Raw genomic sequence first — 22,177 nt, 5'->3', positions numbered from 1 at the left:
GCCGATTTCGTCCCAAAAACCTTGCAAAAACACGATTTTGAACTTAAATTTGACATATAAGCTTCAATCTAGAACAGAAAGAGGCAAACCTGAAGCTTACCTAACCGGAGAAATTCAAGAACCTCGCCGGAGTTCTTGGGTTCGTCGAGTTGCAGAGACGAGAAGGAGAGGGAGAAAGACGAGGTTGCTGATGATGATGGGTGTCTTCCTGAAGCAGGTGCGATGGTGTGCATGTGTGTATGTGGGTCTCGGACCTTCGGTGCAGAGAGAAATGAGAGAGACGGCGCCGACGAGGGAGGAGCAGAAGGCGATGTGGGAAAAGGGTCGAGAGACCTTGGGTCTTTGTGCATGTGTGTGGGAGAAGGATCGAGAGACCTTGGGTCTCTGTGCATGTGGGAGATTTGTGTGTGTGTGTGGGAGAATGGAGAAGGGGGAGAAGGGAGATCAGAGAAGAGAGAATGATCGAGAGAGAGAGAGACTGTGTGCATGTGTTGTGTGATGTTGTGTGCGTGTGTTGTGTTGTGTGCGTGTGTGGTGGCGTGTCAATGTGTGTGTGTGGTTGGGTCATCTGACTCACACTCACCTGACAACTTTTACAATCACTTTTTACAATTTCAGACAATGGACAAAAATAATAGTGCTTTCATAATGAAACCGTGTGCTACTGTGAGTCTGTGATATTCTTTCACATTCAAAACCGTGTGCCACTATGAGTATGTGATATTCTTTCACATTCTCAGAAGTGGAGTATCACAGCCATTCAGAGCATTTTCGTTTCTTCTTCTTCCCTTACCCCTTTCAAAGCCATTCCATATCCATTCCAGAGCTTGAACACAAAGGTTCCATATTTAAAGTAAGTTTACAAACTTATATTTATATTATTGTAATTTATACAACAACAAAAAAAATTGTGTGGACTCGTATGTTAATTTTTTTAAGTAATTAATACTTGCATGTTAATTTTTGTAAGTAATTAAGTAATGTTAACAATTACATGTTAATTTTTTTAAGTAATTAAGTAATGTTGTATAATTATTCCCTAGGATAATTTTAATATGTTTAATGTTATTTATTATTTTATTAATATTAGGTTTGATTATCAAATTGGATTATTATTCATTAATATTAGGTTTTTTTTATTATCAAATTGGATTATTATTCATTAAATTGGATTATTCATTAAATTGGATTATTATTAAATTGGATTATTATCAAATTGGATTATTATCAAATTGGATTATTATTCATCACTATGTTTTATATTAGGATTATTTTTTTATCAAATTGGATTATTATTCATTAATATTAGGTTTTATTATTCCATATTATTTTTATAATTACTTAAATTTTTACAATCATTTTCTTTACTTCGTATTTAATTCTTCTGTAGAATAACTTTATTATTTAGGTTCTCTTATATAACCGTCATCACTACTATATTTTTTGGCCAAAAAATAATTGTCTAATTTTCATGAAAAATAAATATAGGTATGTTTAAGATGTCCAGTGGAGTTACTAAACGTGATCCAGCTTGGGAACATGGAGACCCAATAGACGGAAACAAACATGGCACAATTTGCAAATATTGTGGTCGGGTAATGAAGAGTGGCGTAGTGACACAACTTAAGTACCATCTTAGTGGATTAGATCCAGCAAAAAATGTCCAACGATGCGATAATGTCCCCCCAGAAGTGAAGGCATTCATCAGCACATTATTAAAAAATAAAAAACAGCAGAAGGAAAAGATAACACATGGAATGGAAAATATTCGAGCTGGGCTACGAGGAGAAGTCTATGGCCAAGCGGTTGATAGTGATGATGATGACGATGAGGACAAATGTGATAATGACATGGGACCTGAAGAACGATGCAGTTTGAAACAAGCATTACGTGCCTCCAAACAGTCAGCATGGGAAAGAGAACACCTTCATAAAATTCCTAATAGAGCACAAGGTTCCGGGACAAGTGGTGGTGCACAAATGAGACGGGGAGGCAGTCTTAGAGAATCACAACCAACACCACCAATAGCCCCAAGTTTATATAAGTCATCTAAAGCACGTCAAAAGAGTGTTTGGAGTTATTTCACTAGAGGGAATGAGGCGTCTAATTAGCAAGTTATTTATCTATGAAAATGTCCTTGCTGAGAAAGCATCATCACATCATTTCAAAAATATGGTAGTGGGATGTCAACAGGCCGGTGTTGGAGTACAACCTCCCACTCCCTATGAGATAAGAAACAAATATTTGGATATGGAGTATAAAGACATTGGCGAGTATGTTAACAAGTTGAGGTCAAAGTGGGAAACTAATGGTTGCACAATCATGTGTGACGGATGGACTGGCCCGACCAGATTGTCTATCATAAACTTCATGGTATACTCCAAGGGAAAGACAATTTTTTTAAAGTCTGTTAATGCTTCAGACCATATAAAGAACTACAATTATATTTACAAATTATTGAGGGATGTAATCATGGAGGTGGGAGAGCATAATGTTGTCCAAGTCGTGACCGACAACGGTTCTGCATTTGTCAAAGCTGGAAAAAAGTTAATGAAGCATCATAATGTGTTTTGGACATCATGTGTAGCACATTGTATTGATCTCATGTTTGAGGCAATGGGGAAGAGAGAGAATGTTGCTACTGTGGTAAAAAGAGCTAGAACGATCACAAATTATATTTACAATCACGGTTGGTTGTTGGCAAAGATGCGTGAATTTTGCAAAGGAGAAATTATTCGTCCAACTACCACTCGATTCGCCACCAACTATATTGCATTAGACAGCCTACTTAAGAAGAAAGCAGGGTTGAAGCAACTATTCACTAGTGACGATTGGGACAACCACAATTTCAGCCGCTCAAATACAGGTCGTATGGTGGAAAGTATAGTGCTTGATCATGCTTTTTGGACTCAATCAGAACATGTGTGCCAAGTGTTTGAACCTCTTTACAAAGTTTTACGGATCGTTGACACAGAAGTGTATCCTACTATGGGGGCAATATATGAGTTGATACCGTGTAGTGAAGGATGAATTGGAAAGAAAACATGGTGCAAGATGGGTCATAAAGATAATTGAAGACCGATAGTATAAAACATTATACCACGATTTGCATGCAACAGGTATAAATTATGTCATAATTTGCAATTCATTTCTTTAGTTGCATAAGTATTATTTCTCTTATTAGAGTATGTGTTTCTTTGAACAACATATTATTTGAATCCTCGATACCAATACAGACCCAATGTTGGAGATGATGGTACCCTTATACGTGTTGTACATAATGTATACTCTAAATTAGACCCTGCATCACCAGCAGTTGGCCAATTTGGAAATGAGGTACACAATTACTTAAATTATAATAATTACTTTGTTGGATTAAACTAACACGATTTATTGAATTCAGCTAACATGGTTTAAAGATGCAAGAAGAACTTTTGGAGAACTAACATCAGTTGCTGCTCGAACAAAAATGTCTCCTAGTGAGTGTAAACATATTTCACGATAAGTTTATAATAGAATTTGTTGGAGTTATTAGGCTTATCAACATTGTTTTTCATTGTAGCTGAATGGTGGATCATGTATGGGACTGATGCACCAACTGTGAGAAAGTTAGCAATCAAAGTATTATCACAAACAGCTTCCTCATCTGCTTGTGAAAGAAATTGGAGCACATTTGCACTCATACACACAAAGCAAAGAAATAGGTTGGCTCATAGTAGGTTGGAAAAATTAGTTTATTGCTACTACAACATGAAGCTTCAAATTCAAGATAAGGAAGCAGAAATATATCATGTCGACCGTGGTGACCCACTAGATGTGTTTAATATTGTTGCTGAAGATGATGATACATAGGGTAACCAACTTTATCAATGGATTAGACCTCTTCATTTAGATAATGATGAAGGCAACCCAGCTCCTAGAGTTGCTGAAGAAGCACGTAATGAAAGGATAAATGTAGAAAGAGTATTAGCGGAGGAGGTGGGATCTAGCAGCGCTGACTTTTTGGAAGAACTTTTGTGCCCAAGACAAAGAAACACTGGAATTCCACCTTCTTCCAATCCTACACAACCACAACATCGTGCTGATACTAATGATAGCTCTAGTACAAGATCAAAAAGAGACTCACCTACCACCGGAGGTGGGAATGATGAAGGATATAGTGGAGCTGGAGGTAGTGGTGGTGGATATGGAAACTATGTTGAACCACCTCCCGGATTTATGAGCCCCTTCACTGGTGAGGCAAACTTCACGCATGCAACACAGGATGAGGACCATGGCAGTAAGCGAGCAGGACCAGGAATTGGTGCCATAGGGAAGGACTATACTCGTAGAGAAAGAGGCAAGGGGATTTTGTCAAGTCAAGAAGATGACTCGTTATCTATAACTTCGGACTCTGTTGGATTGAGAAGTAGTAACTATGGTTATACTCATAACCAACCATTTCCCTACCCTTCATATCCCATTCCTGTTGGGATGGAATTGAGTGACTCATGGAAACAATCCGAGACTCAATCTTCAAATGATTTTGCTTATGGACAAGGTCAACCAATCTCGGATCCATATGGGTGGCATGTTAACAATTACATGCAAAACTATTTTGGGGATTTATCATTTGATAACTACTCTTCACAATACACTCACTCCACACATAGAGATGATGAAGATAGTGAAAAATTTGAACCTCATAGGAACTCTATGTGGTACTAAGTCACTCATGTATCTTACCATGCAATGTATAAAGTGTAAAATATTGTACTAATTCATTATATATAAATGATTATGGTATGTTTAAACTTCTTTCATTAATTACTACATATTTTCTACACTCACAATGTTTGCCAGCTCGCTATATAATCAACTTGATAATGTTAAATCCATCATGCAATGCATTTCCTTCCAATTTTTTGTGATAAACTAATAGATAATTGACTAAATAAACATCCAGCAAAGTTTCAATAAAAATTTCCAAGTTTTTCTTACAATTTCCGTGGTTTCCATATTATTTTTATCGATATCGATATTATCCCGATATTTCCATCGATATTTCCGTGTTTTCGGACTACCGATATTTCCGATATTATCGATATTTAATACCTTGCTACTAAGATAGGAAAGCAAAATCATAAATTAAACTAATTGATTAGTCATGCAAATTTCTCATGGAGTTAATATCATTATAAACCCTACTTGAATTGATCCCCATCATACTTAAGTACTAGTATACTGCATTACTAATCTACACATTTGTGTCTTTACATAAGATCATCTCAAGCTTAAAGCAATATAGGACAACCCAATCCCTTTAATAAAAACACGCCAAATGTCAATTGTGCTACATGTTTGCAAACTTAAAATTTTAATCCATATTGATTATTTCCCATAGCAACCAAGCTATTTAATTCAGTCTATATATATTTCCTACATTATCATGTAATACAACTGATTTAACATTTGACTCATATGAATTTATTTTGCTCATTCAAATGGAAATCAGAGGCAATAAAGATTTGGGGTTTAAGAAGTATATCCAAAAACTGTCCGTGAGGCATTTGAGGGGGTGCTTGCTTAGGGGTGGTTTGGGAGTGAGGTGCTTAAAAAAAAAAGCACCCATGAAAAAAAACTGTGAGGGTTTTAGGTATTTGGTAAACTGAAAAAAAAAATGGCTTATTTTGGAAGCTGCTGTGAGAATAAGCTGAAATCAAAGGAAAAAGCTGAAGCTGCTATTTGCAGCTTTGGAAAATTGGCTTTTTTTTAAAGCACACGGAGCTACAGTGCTCCTTTAATGAAAAGACCCACTATCAGACTGCTTTTTTTTTCCAAAAGCACTTTTACAAAAAAATTTACCAAACACTTTGCTGATTTATTTCACAGCCGCTTATTCTCACAGCACAGCCGCTTATTCTCACAGCAGCTTTTTTTCAAAGCACAGCAATACCAAACCAACCCTTAGTGTCCCCTTGTGACCTGTCCACCCTGAAAGCAGCGACTGGAGCTGCTGGGGCCAGCCAATAGGCTCACTCATGCACATTACTAACGAAAAGCCACGAACAAACAAGACATATATGCACTTTTATATGCATGCATCTTGGCATGTCTTAAAAATTCTACTTTTCCCTCGTTCTGTATGCCACTTATATGCATATAAGAATTAATCATGTTCAAAACATATATTTTCTCTTTGTTTTGATAACCAAGTTTAAAACTTAATAGTCAAAACTAACCATATGCATGATCAACTAATTAATTCGTAATTGACATATATAATGATTAATATTGTTTGCTTTGATAGGAGACTTTACCGAGCTTGCTGACTTGGATGCTTCATAGTCTTCCTTGGCAAGATTTGTACAGAAGTATATACTTGTATATGCTTACAAAATTGACGACAATGTTAGCCTAAATAGTTGTATCTATCACTAAATCAATTCAACCAAAAACATTGGCATGAATATCGAAATAGAAAGCTTAAAGCATGCCATATTCTTCCAGTCATAATTAATTTTGTTTGTACCATACTTGACCAATCCCGAAACTACTGAGCACCAGTCAACGTTATACCTTCAAGGATCCACAAGAGTTTCCTTCCAACCAGGAGGCCAATCACAGCGTGACATGTGTCAACATCAGAGGCCAATCATAGTGCGACACGTGTCAACATCAGAAGCCAATCACAACACGACACGTGTCAAAGTCATAACAAAGCTAGAGACTCTCTTCTATAAAAGGAGATCATTCTCTCACAATATTTCCTAATGTCATTTGTACTAAATCATTCACTAGTACTCACTAAAGGAGAGCTTGAACCTATGTACTTGTGTAAACCCTTCACAATTAATGAGAACTCTTCTACTCCGTGAACGTAGCCAATCTGGATGAACCATGCACATCTTGTGTTTGCTTCCCTGTTTATGTCCATTTACATATCTATCCATACTAGTAACCGGAGCAGTCTAGCAAAGGTCACAAACTTAACATTTTCTGTTGTACCAAAGTCCTCACCGATTTTGTGCATCAACAAATTTAATAAACCAAACTGACCTAATCTTTCTTTATGAGAACTGAATACGAGAAAGAAGCTTGAAGTGCTTGAAAGTCTTACCATTCAACAAGATTAGTTTACCAGTTTATATGTAATATATATGAGAGCAGAATATGTGATTTCAAGGAGATGAGATTCCCTGCAAGTCGAGTGCATCTTTCACAAGGAGATGAGATATGATTCCCTGCAAGGCTGCACGTACCTTGGTAGGTGATGTCTATGACTTGTTGTCTTCCATTGGACGATGGTGTCTCTGTGTCTCGGCATGGTTCATTGGCTTTATTAGAGCGACGATGGCTTTACTTACTAGTAGCCAACTTCTGTTCTCCGAAGGTTGGGGTAGGCACGCACCGACCAAAGGGGGCAGACAAAATCGTAAGCCCCGTCAGCCTCTGCTCTTTAACCGACCTCCAAATTTGATTTTTAAAATTTAACCAACACATGAATTTAGGATCAAAAGGAACTGGTCATAGAATGTCTGCACATATCATATTAGTACGCCAAGAATATGGAATCACACTTGAATTTAAGACCAAAATTCAGTTTATGTATTTTGTAAAACGATTATACGTATCGTCGAACTTAATAGGTTTTATTATATAACTAGTCTCTCTGATACTAACTGTTAGCCAAAATAGGTTATACAATTAAAACACAAACGAATGAGTGACAAACATGATTCCCGTTGTAATCATGGTACTCGAGCAAGGAAGTTGAAGGGCATGGCAACACCAAGATCTTCTACAAACACCTAGCCGAATACAACTACTCTATAGGAAGCATTATGTTGTGTGTTCTAGGGCTTATAGGAACCGGTGTTTTTATATATGCTAAAAGCTAGGGTTTCCATCCATAAAGGAAACTTAAATTTACTTTCTTAGCCTCCAAGTCAAATATCATAATCATATTGAATTAAAGATTTCATCAATCCTATTTCCAATATAAGACACCTTATATAGGATTGATATCTTTAAGACATCAAATCACAATCAACATTATTCTCCAATATTACATTCCTATTACATGTAGTAGACCACTTAAAAGTTGATTTATATTGGATAAATCCAACAGAAGCAGCTCAGACCATGGTCCCTTCCATTGAAAGTGCTTACTCATTTTCATAACATCCAGGTGAACAGTGTCGTTTAATAAATTTTGAATGCCCAATTGCCCAAGCATACCTTCGCATATTTTACAAAACTACATTTACCGTTACTTTACTCTCTTCTGTGCCCTTATGACTCTCTGTGTTCTTCCATTCTCGGCTCTTGCTCTTTCAGCTCGTCTTTCATCTCTGTGCTAGTTTTGTCCTTACCGAGAAAAATCTGCAAAATATCGAGTCTGGTGATGGCGAGATACACTGGAACTGAAGAGATGGACATGAGACTGTGGTCCGTGCAGGGAGATGGGGGCAGAGCAACGATGGGTCAATTTCATGAACTTTAGACGGTGGTGGTGGTGGCGTCTTTGACCGTGTGAGTTGTTGGTGACACAATTCCCCCCTACGAGTGTTTGCAACTCGTATCAGTTTAAAAGGCCTTGTAACATCTTAAGTAGGCATGAGGCTCTTTTAAACGAGTGATTTTCACATAAATGTGACTATTGAAATGTATGAAAGCCTATAAAAATGAAAGAACAGAAAGGAAATGATTTTAAATACTTAGCAAATCTCAAATACAAATTAATAACTTCAAAGAAATACAAAATATAAGAGATCGGGCAAGTTTAGACCTAGTCGGGCAAGTTCTTGCATGCTACTGAAGTGCTTTAGAATGAACTTTTCTTAAAGGAAATCGAAACTACATGCAATGTAGCAAAAGCTTTAAACATAAATACAAGTACAAAAAAGCTGGATTACAAAGGGAATTTGAAAGAAGGTAGGCTGTTGAGCTTTAAAGTCTTTTTGTGTTGTAAGTTGAATGTCATTTTCTTCTTCCTTTTTGTTGCTTTATATATAACTAAATTTCAATTCCAATTAAGCCTTTTCTTCTAAATAATTTTTTTTTTAAGAGGAACAATTAGTGGTAAGCCACGGTTATCCACTCCTTTTGGGGGTCGGGAAGACTCATAAAGGTATTTCAGCCTCCCTTGGCCACAAGTCTGGCTTCCACACCAACAGCGGTTTTCGAACCTAAGACCTCCGGTTTTTAATTTGAAGAAAGTTTCGCAATCCACCATTTACCACTGGACCACCAGCTCTCGTGCTTTTTTCTTCTAAATAATTATTTCTGCTCCTAGTTGTTGATGTGTCTATTGACAAATTACATTGCAATTTAAGCTTCATCTTCTTCAAAACTACCAAAATGCCATCAAAATATACTTTTTTCTATGTTAAAAATCGATTGGGTTAAATATATAGTGTGAAAAAGGTTTGCCGCTCACAATACCACGTGAAAAGTACTTATGAATCATTTGGATTTGTGCACTGTCCGTTTCTGCTAAAATGAATAAATACCCATTTAAATTTTAAATGCAATAAAGGCAATTGATGGTTTGCTATGGGCAGAAGTAGGGCTAGTTTGGTGTTGCTATACTTTAAAAAAAAAGATGTTTATGATGTACTGTGAGAATAAGCAGCTATGAAATAAAGCAGCAAAGTGTTTGGTAAACTTTTTTGTAAAAGTGCTTTTGGAAAAAAAAAAAAAAAAAAAAAAAAAACCAGTATGATAGTGTTTGGTAAACTTTAATGTAAAACAGTTGTGACTATGAAATGACTAAAAAGGTATAATACTAGATGTGCTATGACAAGCCACGACGTCGTTCACTAGCAACCTTCTCCCTTCTCATCTTCTCCTTCCGCACTGTCTTCGAAAATGGGACCTACCTCCTCACCTCCTTCATCGACTGCGGCCCTTCTCTCAAACCCCTCATCTCCTGCCTCAACCTTGCTGGCACCGGCAATACCAACCACCGCTCTCCTAGATCTCCAGCCGAGTCCCCTTCTCCGATCTCTCTCCATCACCAACACCGCCCATTTCTTCACCTCACTCGCATTGGAACCTTAGACGACGATTTCTTCTCTGGCGATGATGATGACACTCGCTCCCTCTTCGGCCCCAATCAGATCCCCCCAATCCTCATTTTCTCCTCCTCCTCTCACTCCACCTCCAAATTAGGGTTTAATGGAACTTACGGGACTAGGGTTTCTGAAATTGTGCGCTCCAGCCTCACGTTCAAGGCTGAGAGATTCACCATTTCTGATGATAGAGCTAGAGGCAGAGATGGCGATGGAGAAAGCAATGAAGGGCAGGAGAAAGGCAGCGTTGAAGAAATGGACAATCGGGCCGTCGATTTGCAATTCTTGATCAACGGATTGGAGTTGGGCGTCGGGACGTGGCGACGTTGTTCTTCCTCTTGAAAGTGTGAGGAATCAGGAGACACTTTGAAAATAAGCCACTTTTTAAAGCTGTTTTTTGCAGCTTCCACTTTTTAGCTTTTTATTTTTCATCTGAAACATTGAAAAAAAGCTGGTTTGGGGTGTTTACCAAACACAAAAAACTCTCCCAGCATTTTTTAAAATCACCTTAACCCCAAACCATACTGTGATATGGTTCATGATCAATATATACAGATAAGTCACGCGCAAAGCTGATGAGTCACGTGCTGCCCTCTACCTCTAGAAGAAGAACCTTGTCAGCTTAATCCAGTCAAATTCTCTTGCCCATGCATTTGTCTTTTGGTCACCAAGACAGACAGAGTTGATGTGGGTGGGTGGCTGATGCTTGGTAAACTGAGTTGGAAGTTATCTAGCAATTTTCCAATTTGATTTTGGTCTCGTAGCTGGCGTGAGCTCGCTGCAACTTGGACGAGGATTGAGCGTCCAACATAGGCTCATCCCCGTGATTATGGGCACACAATGGCGTTATATGTCAATAATAATGATGTTCAAGTTTCTATCCGAATGACATTATTATTGACAATGATACCACCGTAGCGACATACTCATTCCATGTAAGTAACTCTTCTCTAATATGTGTATTTTAAGTTATAATGTTTGTGTTTCAATATATATAATATCATGTAGTATGATAAGGAGCCATTTGATTGATCCGACTAGAATTGGTTGCGCTATTTAACACCAGTCTCCGTCCGGACCAAACAGGAGGTTAATTGGTTTTACCTGAGGATTGATTTACCATGAAGGTAACCCTTGGTCCCTTGTGTTAACCTTTGAATGGCACATGGACATGACACGTTTACTTTGGCTATAGGACCTGCTTGTCTTAAGCCATGATGGTTTTTGCACACTCCATCTCATATTGATGTTAGGCTTTTTAGCCAATCATAACTTTTTACTTTAATCCTTGAAATTATCCACCGTCAAGCATTTTGATCATTCTGTGAAAAATCTCCGTTAATTTGAAAAAAATGTCAGCTCATTATTACTTAAATACAAACAAAACTACTTTGTTTACATACACATTTATTATGATATAAATGAAATTTAAAAGTCAAAATTATCATATTTTTAGCCGTAAAAGAGAATGAGGAACAAAAGCAGTAGAATGCTTGAAATAAATAAATAATAAATTAACAAATTAAAGAAGAAAACAAGAGATCCTGATAGGGTTATCGAAAATTAATACAACACCCTAGCACAAAATAAAACAGAAACAACTTGACTTGTATATTTGGCCCCTCATATAGTTCCCCCTAAATGAAATCTAGATTATATTCTGCAGACATAATCCCAACGAACTATTTCGCTAACGACACCGGTAAGACAAGAAAATGAAAAAAAAAAGTACTATATATTCAAATCAGACATTAAGGTACATCTGAAGACTTCTTTCGAAAGAATTTCAACACCTGCCCAAACAACAGCACACCTGAGCAAGGATCCTTGATTCGTCGCACCAAACAACGGCACTCTTATTTAGCTTGCAGATGATTGGGAAATGGCCTTCTTAACAGCCTCGGCATACGTCCTATGCTGATAGGTGAGGGTTGATTCAAGCAAGTCCCACAGAGAGGTCTTTGGATTCCAACCTGTCATAGATAGTTCCATCACGTTGTCAGAATGCCGTTAAGTCACACGGGTTAATCAGATTAAAGATGAGGTAAATGAAAGATACGTACCAAGCTGCTTGTTGATAATAGTCATGTCAGGAATTCTCTTGTCACTATCATCATATCCCACTCCATAGAATTCTTGAGAGCTAACATCAATGGTGGGTGTCTCCAATTTTGGTTCGCTACTTACTTTCGCATAAACCTGTAACGTATAGGGGACCATCAATCCTTGTATCCATATGAATTTAATGTAATATAGCTACTGCAACTTAATTAACTAAAAGGAAGATGGTATCAAAGACAATTCTTCACCTCAGTCATCATTTCACCAAGTTGCCTAACAGTAACTTCATTGTTAGGGTTGCCTACATTGAAGATGTGACCATTGGCCCTAGCAGGATTTTCCTGAGGAAAACAGATGACATTACTGAGCGACAACTTTTGCATGCTAAATATTAATTTGAGCAAAAGAGATCTTTATTTTCACTTACGATCATCAACATAACAGCTTCAATAGCATCCCTTATGTAGACAAAAGTTCTCTGAGATTGGCCGCCATCAACGAGCTTGAGAGGCTCACGGCGAAGAAGATTCTGTAACAGATGAAAGCAGAGCACGATCACAACACAAATATTGGAATACCAAATAAATAGGGAATGCTTCAATTATTATCTGGCATACATTACTGAAGCATGCAAGAACTCTTGGAACACCCTCACTTGGGCCGTCAATGCCAGGAATGAAATCCATCCTAGGTCCAATCCAGTTGAAGGGTCTCACAATGGTAAATTCAAGACCATTTTCCGCACCCTCAGCTGTAAACAAGAAAAATTAACTCAGAATCAGAAACCTATATTACAAATACCAATTCATGAGCATCCACATAAAAGTAGAACAAAGAGATGACTAACCATAGATCAGCCTCTCGATCAATTGCTTTGCACATGCATAGGACCATCTCTGCTTCTCAATAGATCCAAAAATGCAAGGGGATTCATCTTCTTTAAGCACATAATAAGCAGGATCCTATGAAAACATAGCACGCAAGAAGTAAAGTTTTCCATTAACAAAATCAACAAACTTCAATGCACCTTATTGCATTGATCAGTGACTCATTCTGAAGAAATCAAATTACACAATGAAAACATAGATATGCCTCATATCCGAAGAAAACCGTTAAATAATGTTCTGGATCTACAATTTACATACTCTAATTAGTATTAGATCCCATACTGCACATTTAAGCAAATGGGGATAATGCAATAAGACCGACACACAATTGTAGATCCCAATATTATAATTACGCAATCAAACCATTTAAATAATCCAGCTGAAGAACTTTACGATAAAACAAACACCAAGAAAGGCATAGATCTGAATCGTGTCCAACAAAAACAAACAAAACAATAAATAAAAGAAAATTAAAAAGAAAGGAAGATAGGGGATACCTGACGAAGAGGGCTATCTTTAGGAAGATAGCTTCCAATGGTTTTCCCATACACTTCACAAGTAGAAAAGTGAATCAACCGCTTGTTGTTTTCGGAACAGTACTTCACCTAACAGAAATTAATCACAAAAAAAAGAGCAAAATTTAAGAAAAACCCACATCAAATCTCACATCAACTTCAATCAATTCCCACCCCACCAACCCAAAATCCCAAATTTCGCAATCAAATTTCACCATCCCAAAAACCAAAAACAAGAAACGAGAAGCAGCAGCTGAAAACCCACCACCGGCAAAGCATCGATGAAGTTGCTGTAGATGGTGTCAAGCGGGCGGGTGTTGTAGTCCGCCGGAGTACAGATCGCCGCCAGGTTAATCGTCTGCAAGAAACCCAAATATCCAAACCATTCAAAAAGCAAGACAATTATTGAAAATCAAGAAAATACCCAAATTAAGCAAAAAATGGCCATGAAAAAACAAAATTGAAGAAATGGGCTGTACCAGATCTGCCATTTTGATAAGCCCTTCGAGGCGCGAGTCCTGCTTGATGTTGAGTCGGTGGAACTGGATGCGATCGGACCAGGGGTGCGCGTTCTCGGGCTCGAGCAGATGCTTGATCTTGTCATTGTAGACGTCCAGAGCTAGGACCTTGTGCGGCGTCTCCGACATCAGCTTCTCGCAGAGGTGGGACCCAATGAACCCTCCGGCTCCAATCATGCATATCGTAATCGGCTTTATCGGGTTGCCGTCTAGATCTACTCTCGCTGACGACGCCATTCCCTACGACGACGTTCTGGGTCCGTGGGGTTTGTCGGTGGGGTGATAAAATTGGATGGTGGGCGGAGGAGAGAGGGAGTGTCCTGTGGTTGGAGAAGAAGAAGAGAAGAAGGGGAATGTGGAAGAAGAAAATGAGAGGTCAGAACGTATTTAAAGGGAGTGGGAAATGGGATTGGGAGGGAGGGAAGGAGAAGTGATCTACACTCCTCTTTACACTCTCAGAGGCTTACTCGCTCTGTGATTGGGCCACTTCTGCGGGTGCTGGGATGAGGATGTGGGGTGGGTAACAGGGGATTGGATCTCTTGATATCATATGCTTCGTGGTGATGGTTGTTGGATGAATAAAAGAAGGAATGGTACTTTTTGACAAGTTTTGGAAATTGCCAGGGGACTTAGAGCTGGATTTTGGTTATGCCTCATGGCAATCATGCAGGGTTTGGTTATTTAATTGCAATCAATAATGTTTAATACAAATACATTCTTTCTCTTGACTTCACAAGGTGATTTGCTACTCGCTCATTGAAGACGGGGCACAAATATATTCTCTTTCATTTTCAAATAATCATCCAATTTTTTATCATTTCAAACTTTTATTTATGATGATAAATTATCTTTTTGAATTTTAGATTATATATATATATATATATATATATAGTAGCATCCATGATACATTATTATTTTTAGTTACACACGGATTTTGGGATTATAGAGATTTCAGTTAAGTCATACAATTAATTAGTTATAATTAAATATCAAATTTGTGACCATAAAAATCAAACATAACATTTCTCACATACGAGACAACACATAAATCTCATTAGACCGTAGTGGTATTAGCTATATTATGATTTTATTTTTTTTTTGTTACAAAGGATATTACATGGATAAGATTTTCAGAGCTTAGTATGAAAATTAAAAATGGGGTCATCTCACATTTTATAACTAAATTCATCATCAATTCTCAGATTTAACAAATTAAGAGTTATGTTTATTTGTTCCTTAATCTATATTTGTCATTTTTTTTTGTGTGGCAAAGTTAAAAAATTTAAATTTCATAAGTCAATTGAAAATGTTGGGATCGTGTGTGATCGCTCCACTTCCTCCACCCTAGCTACATACTATAACCCTTTGATTAATCCAATAATTGCATTAACAAAGAAACAATCAAAATGCTTGACCAAAATGTTGTATATAAAAGCGTTTTTGGTTAAATGAAAGCGACTTTGGAATTCTTAACCATTCTCCTAAACACACCTGTAAACTAAGCAATTTATTTTTGAAAACTTTTATACTTTTATAGATCACGTGATTTGGCATTATTCACTAAATATTTGAGCTTTGGAATAAGGGAGTTTTAACAAAATACTTCTAGTACTGTTTACTTTTAACGAAAAACCACATTTTATACCTTTAACTGTCACTATTCACTTACCTTTAAAAAAAGCTTTTCATTAAAAGAGAAATTTTTTTAAACTTTTCGTTAGTTTTCCTTTAGAATAATTGAGTGCATCCATTTCGATATTCAAAGACCCATATGAGAGTTTGAGATGTAGAGCAAGCAAGATTGTCAACCAAATTATTGGGGTTCGTTAAGTTGTTATTGTTAAAGCAAAAGTACTTATACACCCCATCATTAAATAAATAAGTTGCTTTCACAAATCAAATTATCCAATTTTTTTTATAATACGTAAAACTGAGTAGTATAAAAATATTGCAAGTGGTCTTTTACTATAGTAGTGAAAATGTGTTGAGCTCTTACATGACAGCATGGGTTTAAACTCCGTTGATGACTAATCTAACAAAATTTATCAGATGAAAAAAAATAAAAAAAAGAATAGTATAAAAACATTAACCATTAAATTTTGTATATAAAAATAGGATGAAGTGTGATATAGTCCCTCAACTATCACTTCAGTGAAATTAGATCCTTGAATTATTTTTTGAGAGTTTTAACGAAACACTCTCGTTACTGTTCACGTTTAACGAAAATGATATTTTTACTCTAAAAAGTCACTCCTGGTACTATTCACTTACAATACTTTTTTGTCATTTTGATTAAAAATTAAAGTTTTCAAGCCCTTTTTATTAGTTTTCCTTTATTTTTTCGGTAAAATAAGTCTCTAAATTCATTAAAAATTGCTAATTTCATCCCTACTATTATATTCAAAGTTATTTTATCCAATTTTTTGTCAACTTAAGTTGCTTAACACACTTTAGAGTATAATACCATAATTTCTCGCCTATAAGCCATTAATATTTCATATAGGTTGTGAATCTAACGTCTAATTTACTCTCCGAAGTTAACTTATACTATTTCTTATGAAATGAAAAACTATCAATTTACCCTCTAATTTTAACTTCATACACTATTTCTTTACCATAAAACTAGCAATATATTATCTAATGTGTATCACATGCAAGTAACGTGACTTAAATTGACGAAAAATTGAATATAGTAGCTTTGAATATAAAATTAGGGATATAATTGATATATTTTTATAACTCAATGACTGATTTTTCTGAAAAATAAAATAATTTAAAAACTTAATTTTATTGAACTGATAATTTAGAAACTAAATTAACATTTCACGCTTAAAAATATAATATTTTTCTTTGACGAGTTATTATTTTTGGCTTAGAGTTTAGTAGTAGGGAAAGTGATTTTACAAGTTGGGTTTCCAGTGAGCTGTCTCTCTTCAATGCTCACATTGGGTCGTATTAGGGTTTCAATTATAGGAAACCACTTGCTCACTCTTTTAATTTCGCACGCGCTTCACTACGCTCTCAATCTGACCCCACCACACAATCTCTCAATCCCTTTACCACCTTTCATTTTGCAATCTCAATTTTCCACGCTCACGTTCTTTTCTGTATTGGATAACTGTTAGATAATTAAATAATTTTGATTTTTTTTTTGTATGGATGATATTTAAAGGCTAACTTAGAAAATAAAAAAACTAGATTACGATGTAACATTACAAAATGGGAAGAAGAGTCGATAAGATATAATGAGAAACAAAACCCAAATGAGATGGTAGTATTCCCCAAATTTGAATATGCTATATTTTTTTAGGAATTATTATTAGCACTTCAAAAATCTCATTCTACACTTCTCACAAGTGTATTTTTCTTTCTAATTATAAAAGTTTAGAGTGTAAAATGAGATTTTTAGAATGTTAATAACAATTCCCATTTTTTATTGTATATCTTTTTTCACTCTCAAGTATAAAATCTATAAACGGACTAGCATTCGATGTAGTGGTAGTTGTCTCATTTGGTTGAAAATGATATATGAGTTCGATACACAATCGTAGGTAACCTTATTTTTAGAGTAAACTATAAACTTCATTATGAATGAATTATGTCTTTCTTGTACACATCCTTTAGCTATTGTCCTCATTTCACATCATTGCATTATTTCATCGTACGATGAAAATAATAAAAATTGCCCGTTCTCATTACCAATGGCACACGACTCACGAGATGGTTGTAGGAGGCAATGTAAATAAGTTGCATCAGGGAGTGGTCATGCATTTTCCATACCTGATGGTGATCATTCTTAATGCCTTCAACATCTGAATCATCACCAAATCTTTCTGGGCATTTTTTGTACCATCAACAAACCCTAAAATGCCATGACCTTCAAGAAGAAGATTTATCTAAAAACTTCATGTGAGATAGTTGGAATCATTGAGTTTAACGAAAATGATATTTTTACTCTAAAAAGTCACTCATGGTACTATTCACTTACAATACTTTTTTGTTATTTTGATTAAAACTTAAAGTTTTCAAGTCCTTTTCATTAGTCTTTCTTTATTTTTTCGGTAAAATAAGTCCCTAAATTCATTAAAAATTGCTAATTTCATCCCTACTCTTATATTCAAAGTTATTTTATCCAATTTTTCGTCAACTTAAGTTGCTTAACACACTTTAGAGTATAATACCATAATTTCTCGCCTATAAGCCATTAATATTTCATATAGGTTGTGAATCTAACGTCTAATGTACTCTCCGAAGTTAACTTACACTATTTCTTATGAAATGAAAAACTACCAATTTACCCTCTAATTTTAACTTCATACACTATTTCTTTACTATAAAACTAGTAATATATTATCTAATTTGTATCACATGCAAGTAACGTGACTTAAATTGACGAAAAATTGATTATAGTAGCTTTGAATATAAAATTAGAGATGTAATTGACATATTTTTATAACTCAATGACTGATTTTTTCTGAAAAATAAAATAATTTAAAAACTTAATTTTATTGAACTGATAATTTAGAAACTAAATTAACATTTCACGCTTAAAAATATAATATTTTTCTTTGACGAGTTATTATTTTTGGCTTAGAGTTTAGTAGTAGGGAAAGTGATTTTACAAGTTGGGTTTCCAGTGAGCTGTCTCTCTTCCATGCTCACATTGGGTCGTATTAGGGTTTCAATTATAGGAAACCACTTGCTCACTCTTTTAATTTCGCACGCGCTTCACTACGCTCTCAATCTGACCCCACCACACAATCTCTCAATCCCTTTACCACCTTTCATTTTGCAATCTCAATTTTCCACGCTCACGTTCTTTTCTGTATTAGATAACTGTTAGATAATTAAATAATTTTGATTTTTTTTTTGTATGGATGATATTTAAAGGCTAACTTAGAAAATAAAAAAACTAGATTACGATGTAACATTACAAAATGGGAGGAAGAGTCGATAAGATATAATGAGAAACAAAACCCAAATGAGATGGTAGTATTCCCCAAATTTGAATATGCTACATTTTTTTAGGAATTGTTATTAGCACTTCAAAAATCTCATTCTACACTTCTCACAAGTGTATTTTTCTTTCTAATTATAGAAAGTTTAGAGTGTAAAATGAGATTTTTAGAATGTTAATAACAATTCTCATTTTTTATTGTATATCTTTTTTCACTGTCAAGTATAAAATCTATAAACGGACTAGCATTCGATGTAGTGGTAGTTGTCTCATTTGGTTGAAAATGATATATGAGTTCGATACACAATCGTAGGTAACCTTATTTTTAGAGTAAACTATAAACTTCATTATGAATGAATTATGTCTTTCTTGTACACATCCTTTAGCTATTGTCCTCATTTCACACTATCATTGCATTATTTCATTATTACAATGAAAATAATAAAAATTGCCCGTTCTCATTACCAATGGCACACGACTCACGAGATGGTTGTAGGAGGCAATGTAAATAAGTTGCATCAGGGAGTGGTCATGCATTTTCCATACCTGATGGTGATCATTCTTAATGCCTTCAACATCTGAATCATCACCAAATCTTTCTGGGCATTTTCTTGTAACATCAACAAACCCTAAAATGCCATGACCTTCAAGAAGAAGATTTATCTAAAAACTTCATGTGAGATAGTTGGAATCATTGAGTTTCACCGTCACATATGTAGAAATTCCAGGAATTGGACTTGTAATCGGAGATTGTACGATCTAAAGTTGAGAAGCAATCACCATTATTGCAGAATTTGAAGAAATTGGAAGACATCTCAGTAAGCAATTGATCAAACAGTTTCTGTGCACTTCGGAAGTTGCTTTTCTTTTCAAGTTTCTTGAAGATTATGAAGCAGAAATTGCAGAGAGAATAAGGATTGAAGAACCAGATATCGTCACACGTACTCCTCAACTTTCACATTTGTTGACTTAAATATTTGAATTCTTAGATATGTCTTCAAGACCAAATACAATGGTTGGGTTAAAGCTTAAAATTTAAGCTTTAAACCCCCCAAAAGCATTTCTAATTATTAGGCCTTAATAAGCCATGGGAAGGGAAAAAAAATAGGACTTGATTCCACCCAGGATTTAAGCTTGACTTAAAGGCTAGGCCCGCCCTTGCACATACACTTGCTTGAAAGTTTGCAACCACAACATACTGACGGGCCAAACGCAACCCATGTGACAAAGCTGTAGCATTGGGTCTTTGTGACTAATAGCTTTGTCGGCCACTACTTCCGAGCCCAACGACTCTTTGGTTGATCGAATAGTTGGCATGATTGAGCCGTTGATTGATCCAACAGTTTATGATTCAAAATTTATTTTATTTTTTAATTACATTAAATTGAACAACTGTTATCAAGTATGAATTTTTTTTTTTTAAAAAAAATCACCAAAAAAAATTAGGCTAAAATTATTTTTTAATAATTCGGGCCTTGAATTTTAAGCGATAACCATTGGAGAAAAAAAATTGTTTCTGAGTTATTGTCACACCTCGATTCCGACATATGTTCCGGATCGACATGTGACGTCATTAAGTACTCGTATATCTAACATACCTCGCCTTCGGGATATGGACAAAGTACAACTCAAGATTTGGATTGCATAGTAATTTTCGTATACTTTATGGTTGCATCTAACCCTATTGTTAAATTGCCTACATACCCTTAGACGAGATTAAACCATTCGTAGTTCACCATTTATTAGACTATGAACTTTTCGTAAAACACTTCCTAGCAGAAAACATAGAGTACCACACTACACATCAACCATAAGCCAAACAATAGTTGTCATCTTTCCATTCACACAAGTATGCCATTGACACATACACATATGCTTTCCAACAACATTCCACAATCACATAAATTTATAACTTATACAATACACCAAAATGCAAGGCTAGAGCGACACAGTTCGGCCGAAGCCTATATCTCTAAAGAATGTGATTTCAAACCACTTAACGAAATCCAACAACATCTAGTTCTGGGCCACTCAACGGAACCAAAATACCAAGCAGGATTTTGGACCACTCAACGGAATCCAAACTAGGATACGATTTCGGACCACTCAGCGGAATCGCGAAGTAAAAAGGATTTCAAACATCTTAACGGAATACGAGTGGATACAATTTCGGACCACTCAACGGAATCGCGAAGTATAATGGATATCGGACCATTCAACGAAATCCAAAGCAGGATACGATTCTGGACCACTCAATAGAATCGTGAAGCACGAGGGATTTCGGACCACTCAACGGAATCCAAACGGAGCAGGGAACCAGACCACTCAACGAAACCAAGCGGAAGTCCAAGAAACATAACAACAGCTTGAAGAAACAAGACATGAATCAAGTTATTTAATTCACGAAGGCTTGAAACAAGCGCAAGTACTAATTTAGAACGGATCAACGAAGCCAGAAATGATACGATATCGAAGCAACGAATCCCCATGACAATGGGTTAATAGTCCACTGCTAGCCCTCACATTTAACAAACAATCCAACATGCATTTCAAATCACATTTTACAAATATTCCCAAATCCCAATGCACAAGTCAAACCACATTTCATATTAATGGATCGATGGCTAATTATTAAAAATCATGTTTTAATAGAAAGCACATTTATAAAACCAAGTCATATCCACAAAGGATACAATATAAAAAATCAAAGTAATAACCATATCATATAAATTAAAGTCACTCACCAACCAATATAGGCCCACTAGACTTCACTTAGTCTCTAGTAGTGCTAATTTTTGTATTTAAGACGATTCGAAACAGGTGGACCAAAAGTCAACTCTCAATCAATAGTGGGGTCCACAACCCTATATAATTCGATATGGAACATCCTCCCACAAATTTCCAATTTGTAACTTCCTAAAAGTCTCATTAATCTTCTAGAACAATATTCTAAAATTTCGGAACGATCCAACAGTCGGATCATCGATGGTTATAATGATCAAGTGGTGGACCCTAACGAAACTATGTTCAAACAATGGAATTTCATCCATCAGATGTCACATATGGAATCAGGGTAACAAATTTAGCCTATAAGGGTCAAGGGGGTCCTCGGGCCACACGCCGCCTCATGTGGCGGCCGGTCGTCCCGACTCGCTGGAAAATTCATCTAACTCAAAAAATTACC

The 22,177-nt window shown here is 35.9% G+C and overlaps 2 protein-coding genes across 2 annotated transcripts; one reads left to right on the top strand and one right to left on the bottom strand.

The window, feature by feature from the left end:
- Positions 1-9,773: 9,773 nt before the first annotated feature.
- Positions 9,774-10,397, top strand: LOC126616991 (uncharacterized). Its single transcript, XM_050285086.1, has one exon. The coding sequence runs from the start codon at positions 9,774-9,776 to the stop codon at positions 10,395-10,397; it is 624 nt and encodes a 207-aa protein (XP_050141043.1).
- A 1,148-nt stretch (positions 10,398-11,545) lies between these two features.
- On the bottom strand, positions 11,546-14,411 carry LOC126614569 (UDP-D-apiose/UDP-D-xylose synthase 2-like). Its single transcript, XM_050282222.1, has 9 exons — positions 13,998-14,411; positions 13,784-13,876; positions 13,501-13,608; positions 12,964-13,078; positions 12,734-12,867; positions 12,544-12,645; positions 12,365-12,457; positions 12,119-12,254; positions 11,546-12,028 (listed from the first exon to the last, which is right to left on the bottom strand). The coding sequence occupies exons 1-9, from the start codon at positions 14,271-14,273 to the stop codon at positions 11,916-11,918; spliced, it is 1,170 nt and encodes a 389-aa protein (XP_050138179.1). The 5' UTR covers positions 14,274-14,411; the 3' UTR covers positions 11,546-11,915.
- Positions 14,412-22,177: the final 7,766 nt, after the last annotated feature.

The sequence above is a fragment of the Malus sylvestris genome, chromosome 3 (genome assembly GCF_916048215.2).
Source record: "Malus sylvestris chromosome 3, drMalSylv7.2, whole genome shotgun sequence".
Lineage (NCBI taxonomy): Eukaryota > Viridiplantae > Streptophyta > Magnoliopsida > Rosales > Rosaceae > Malus > Malus sylvestris.
The sequence above is the reverse complement of the archived record's forward strand: the minus strand, read 5'-3'. Positions and strand labels throughout refer to the sequence as shown.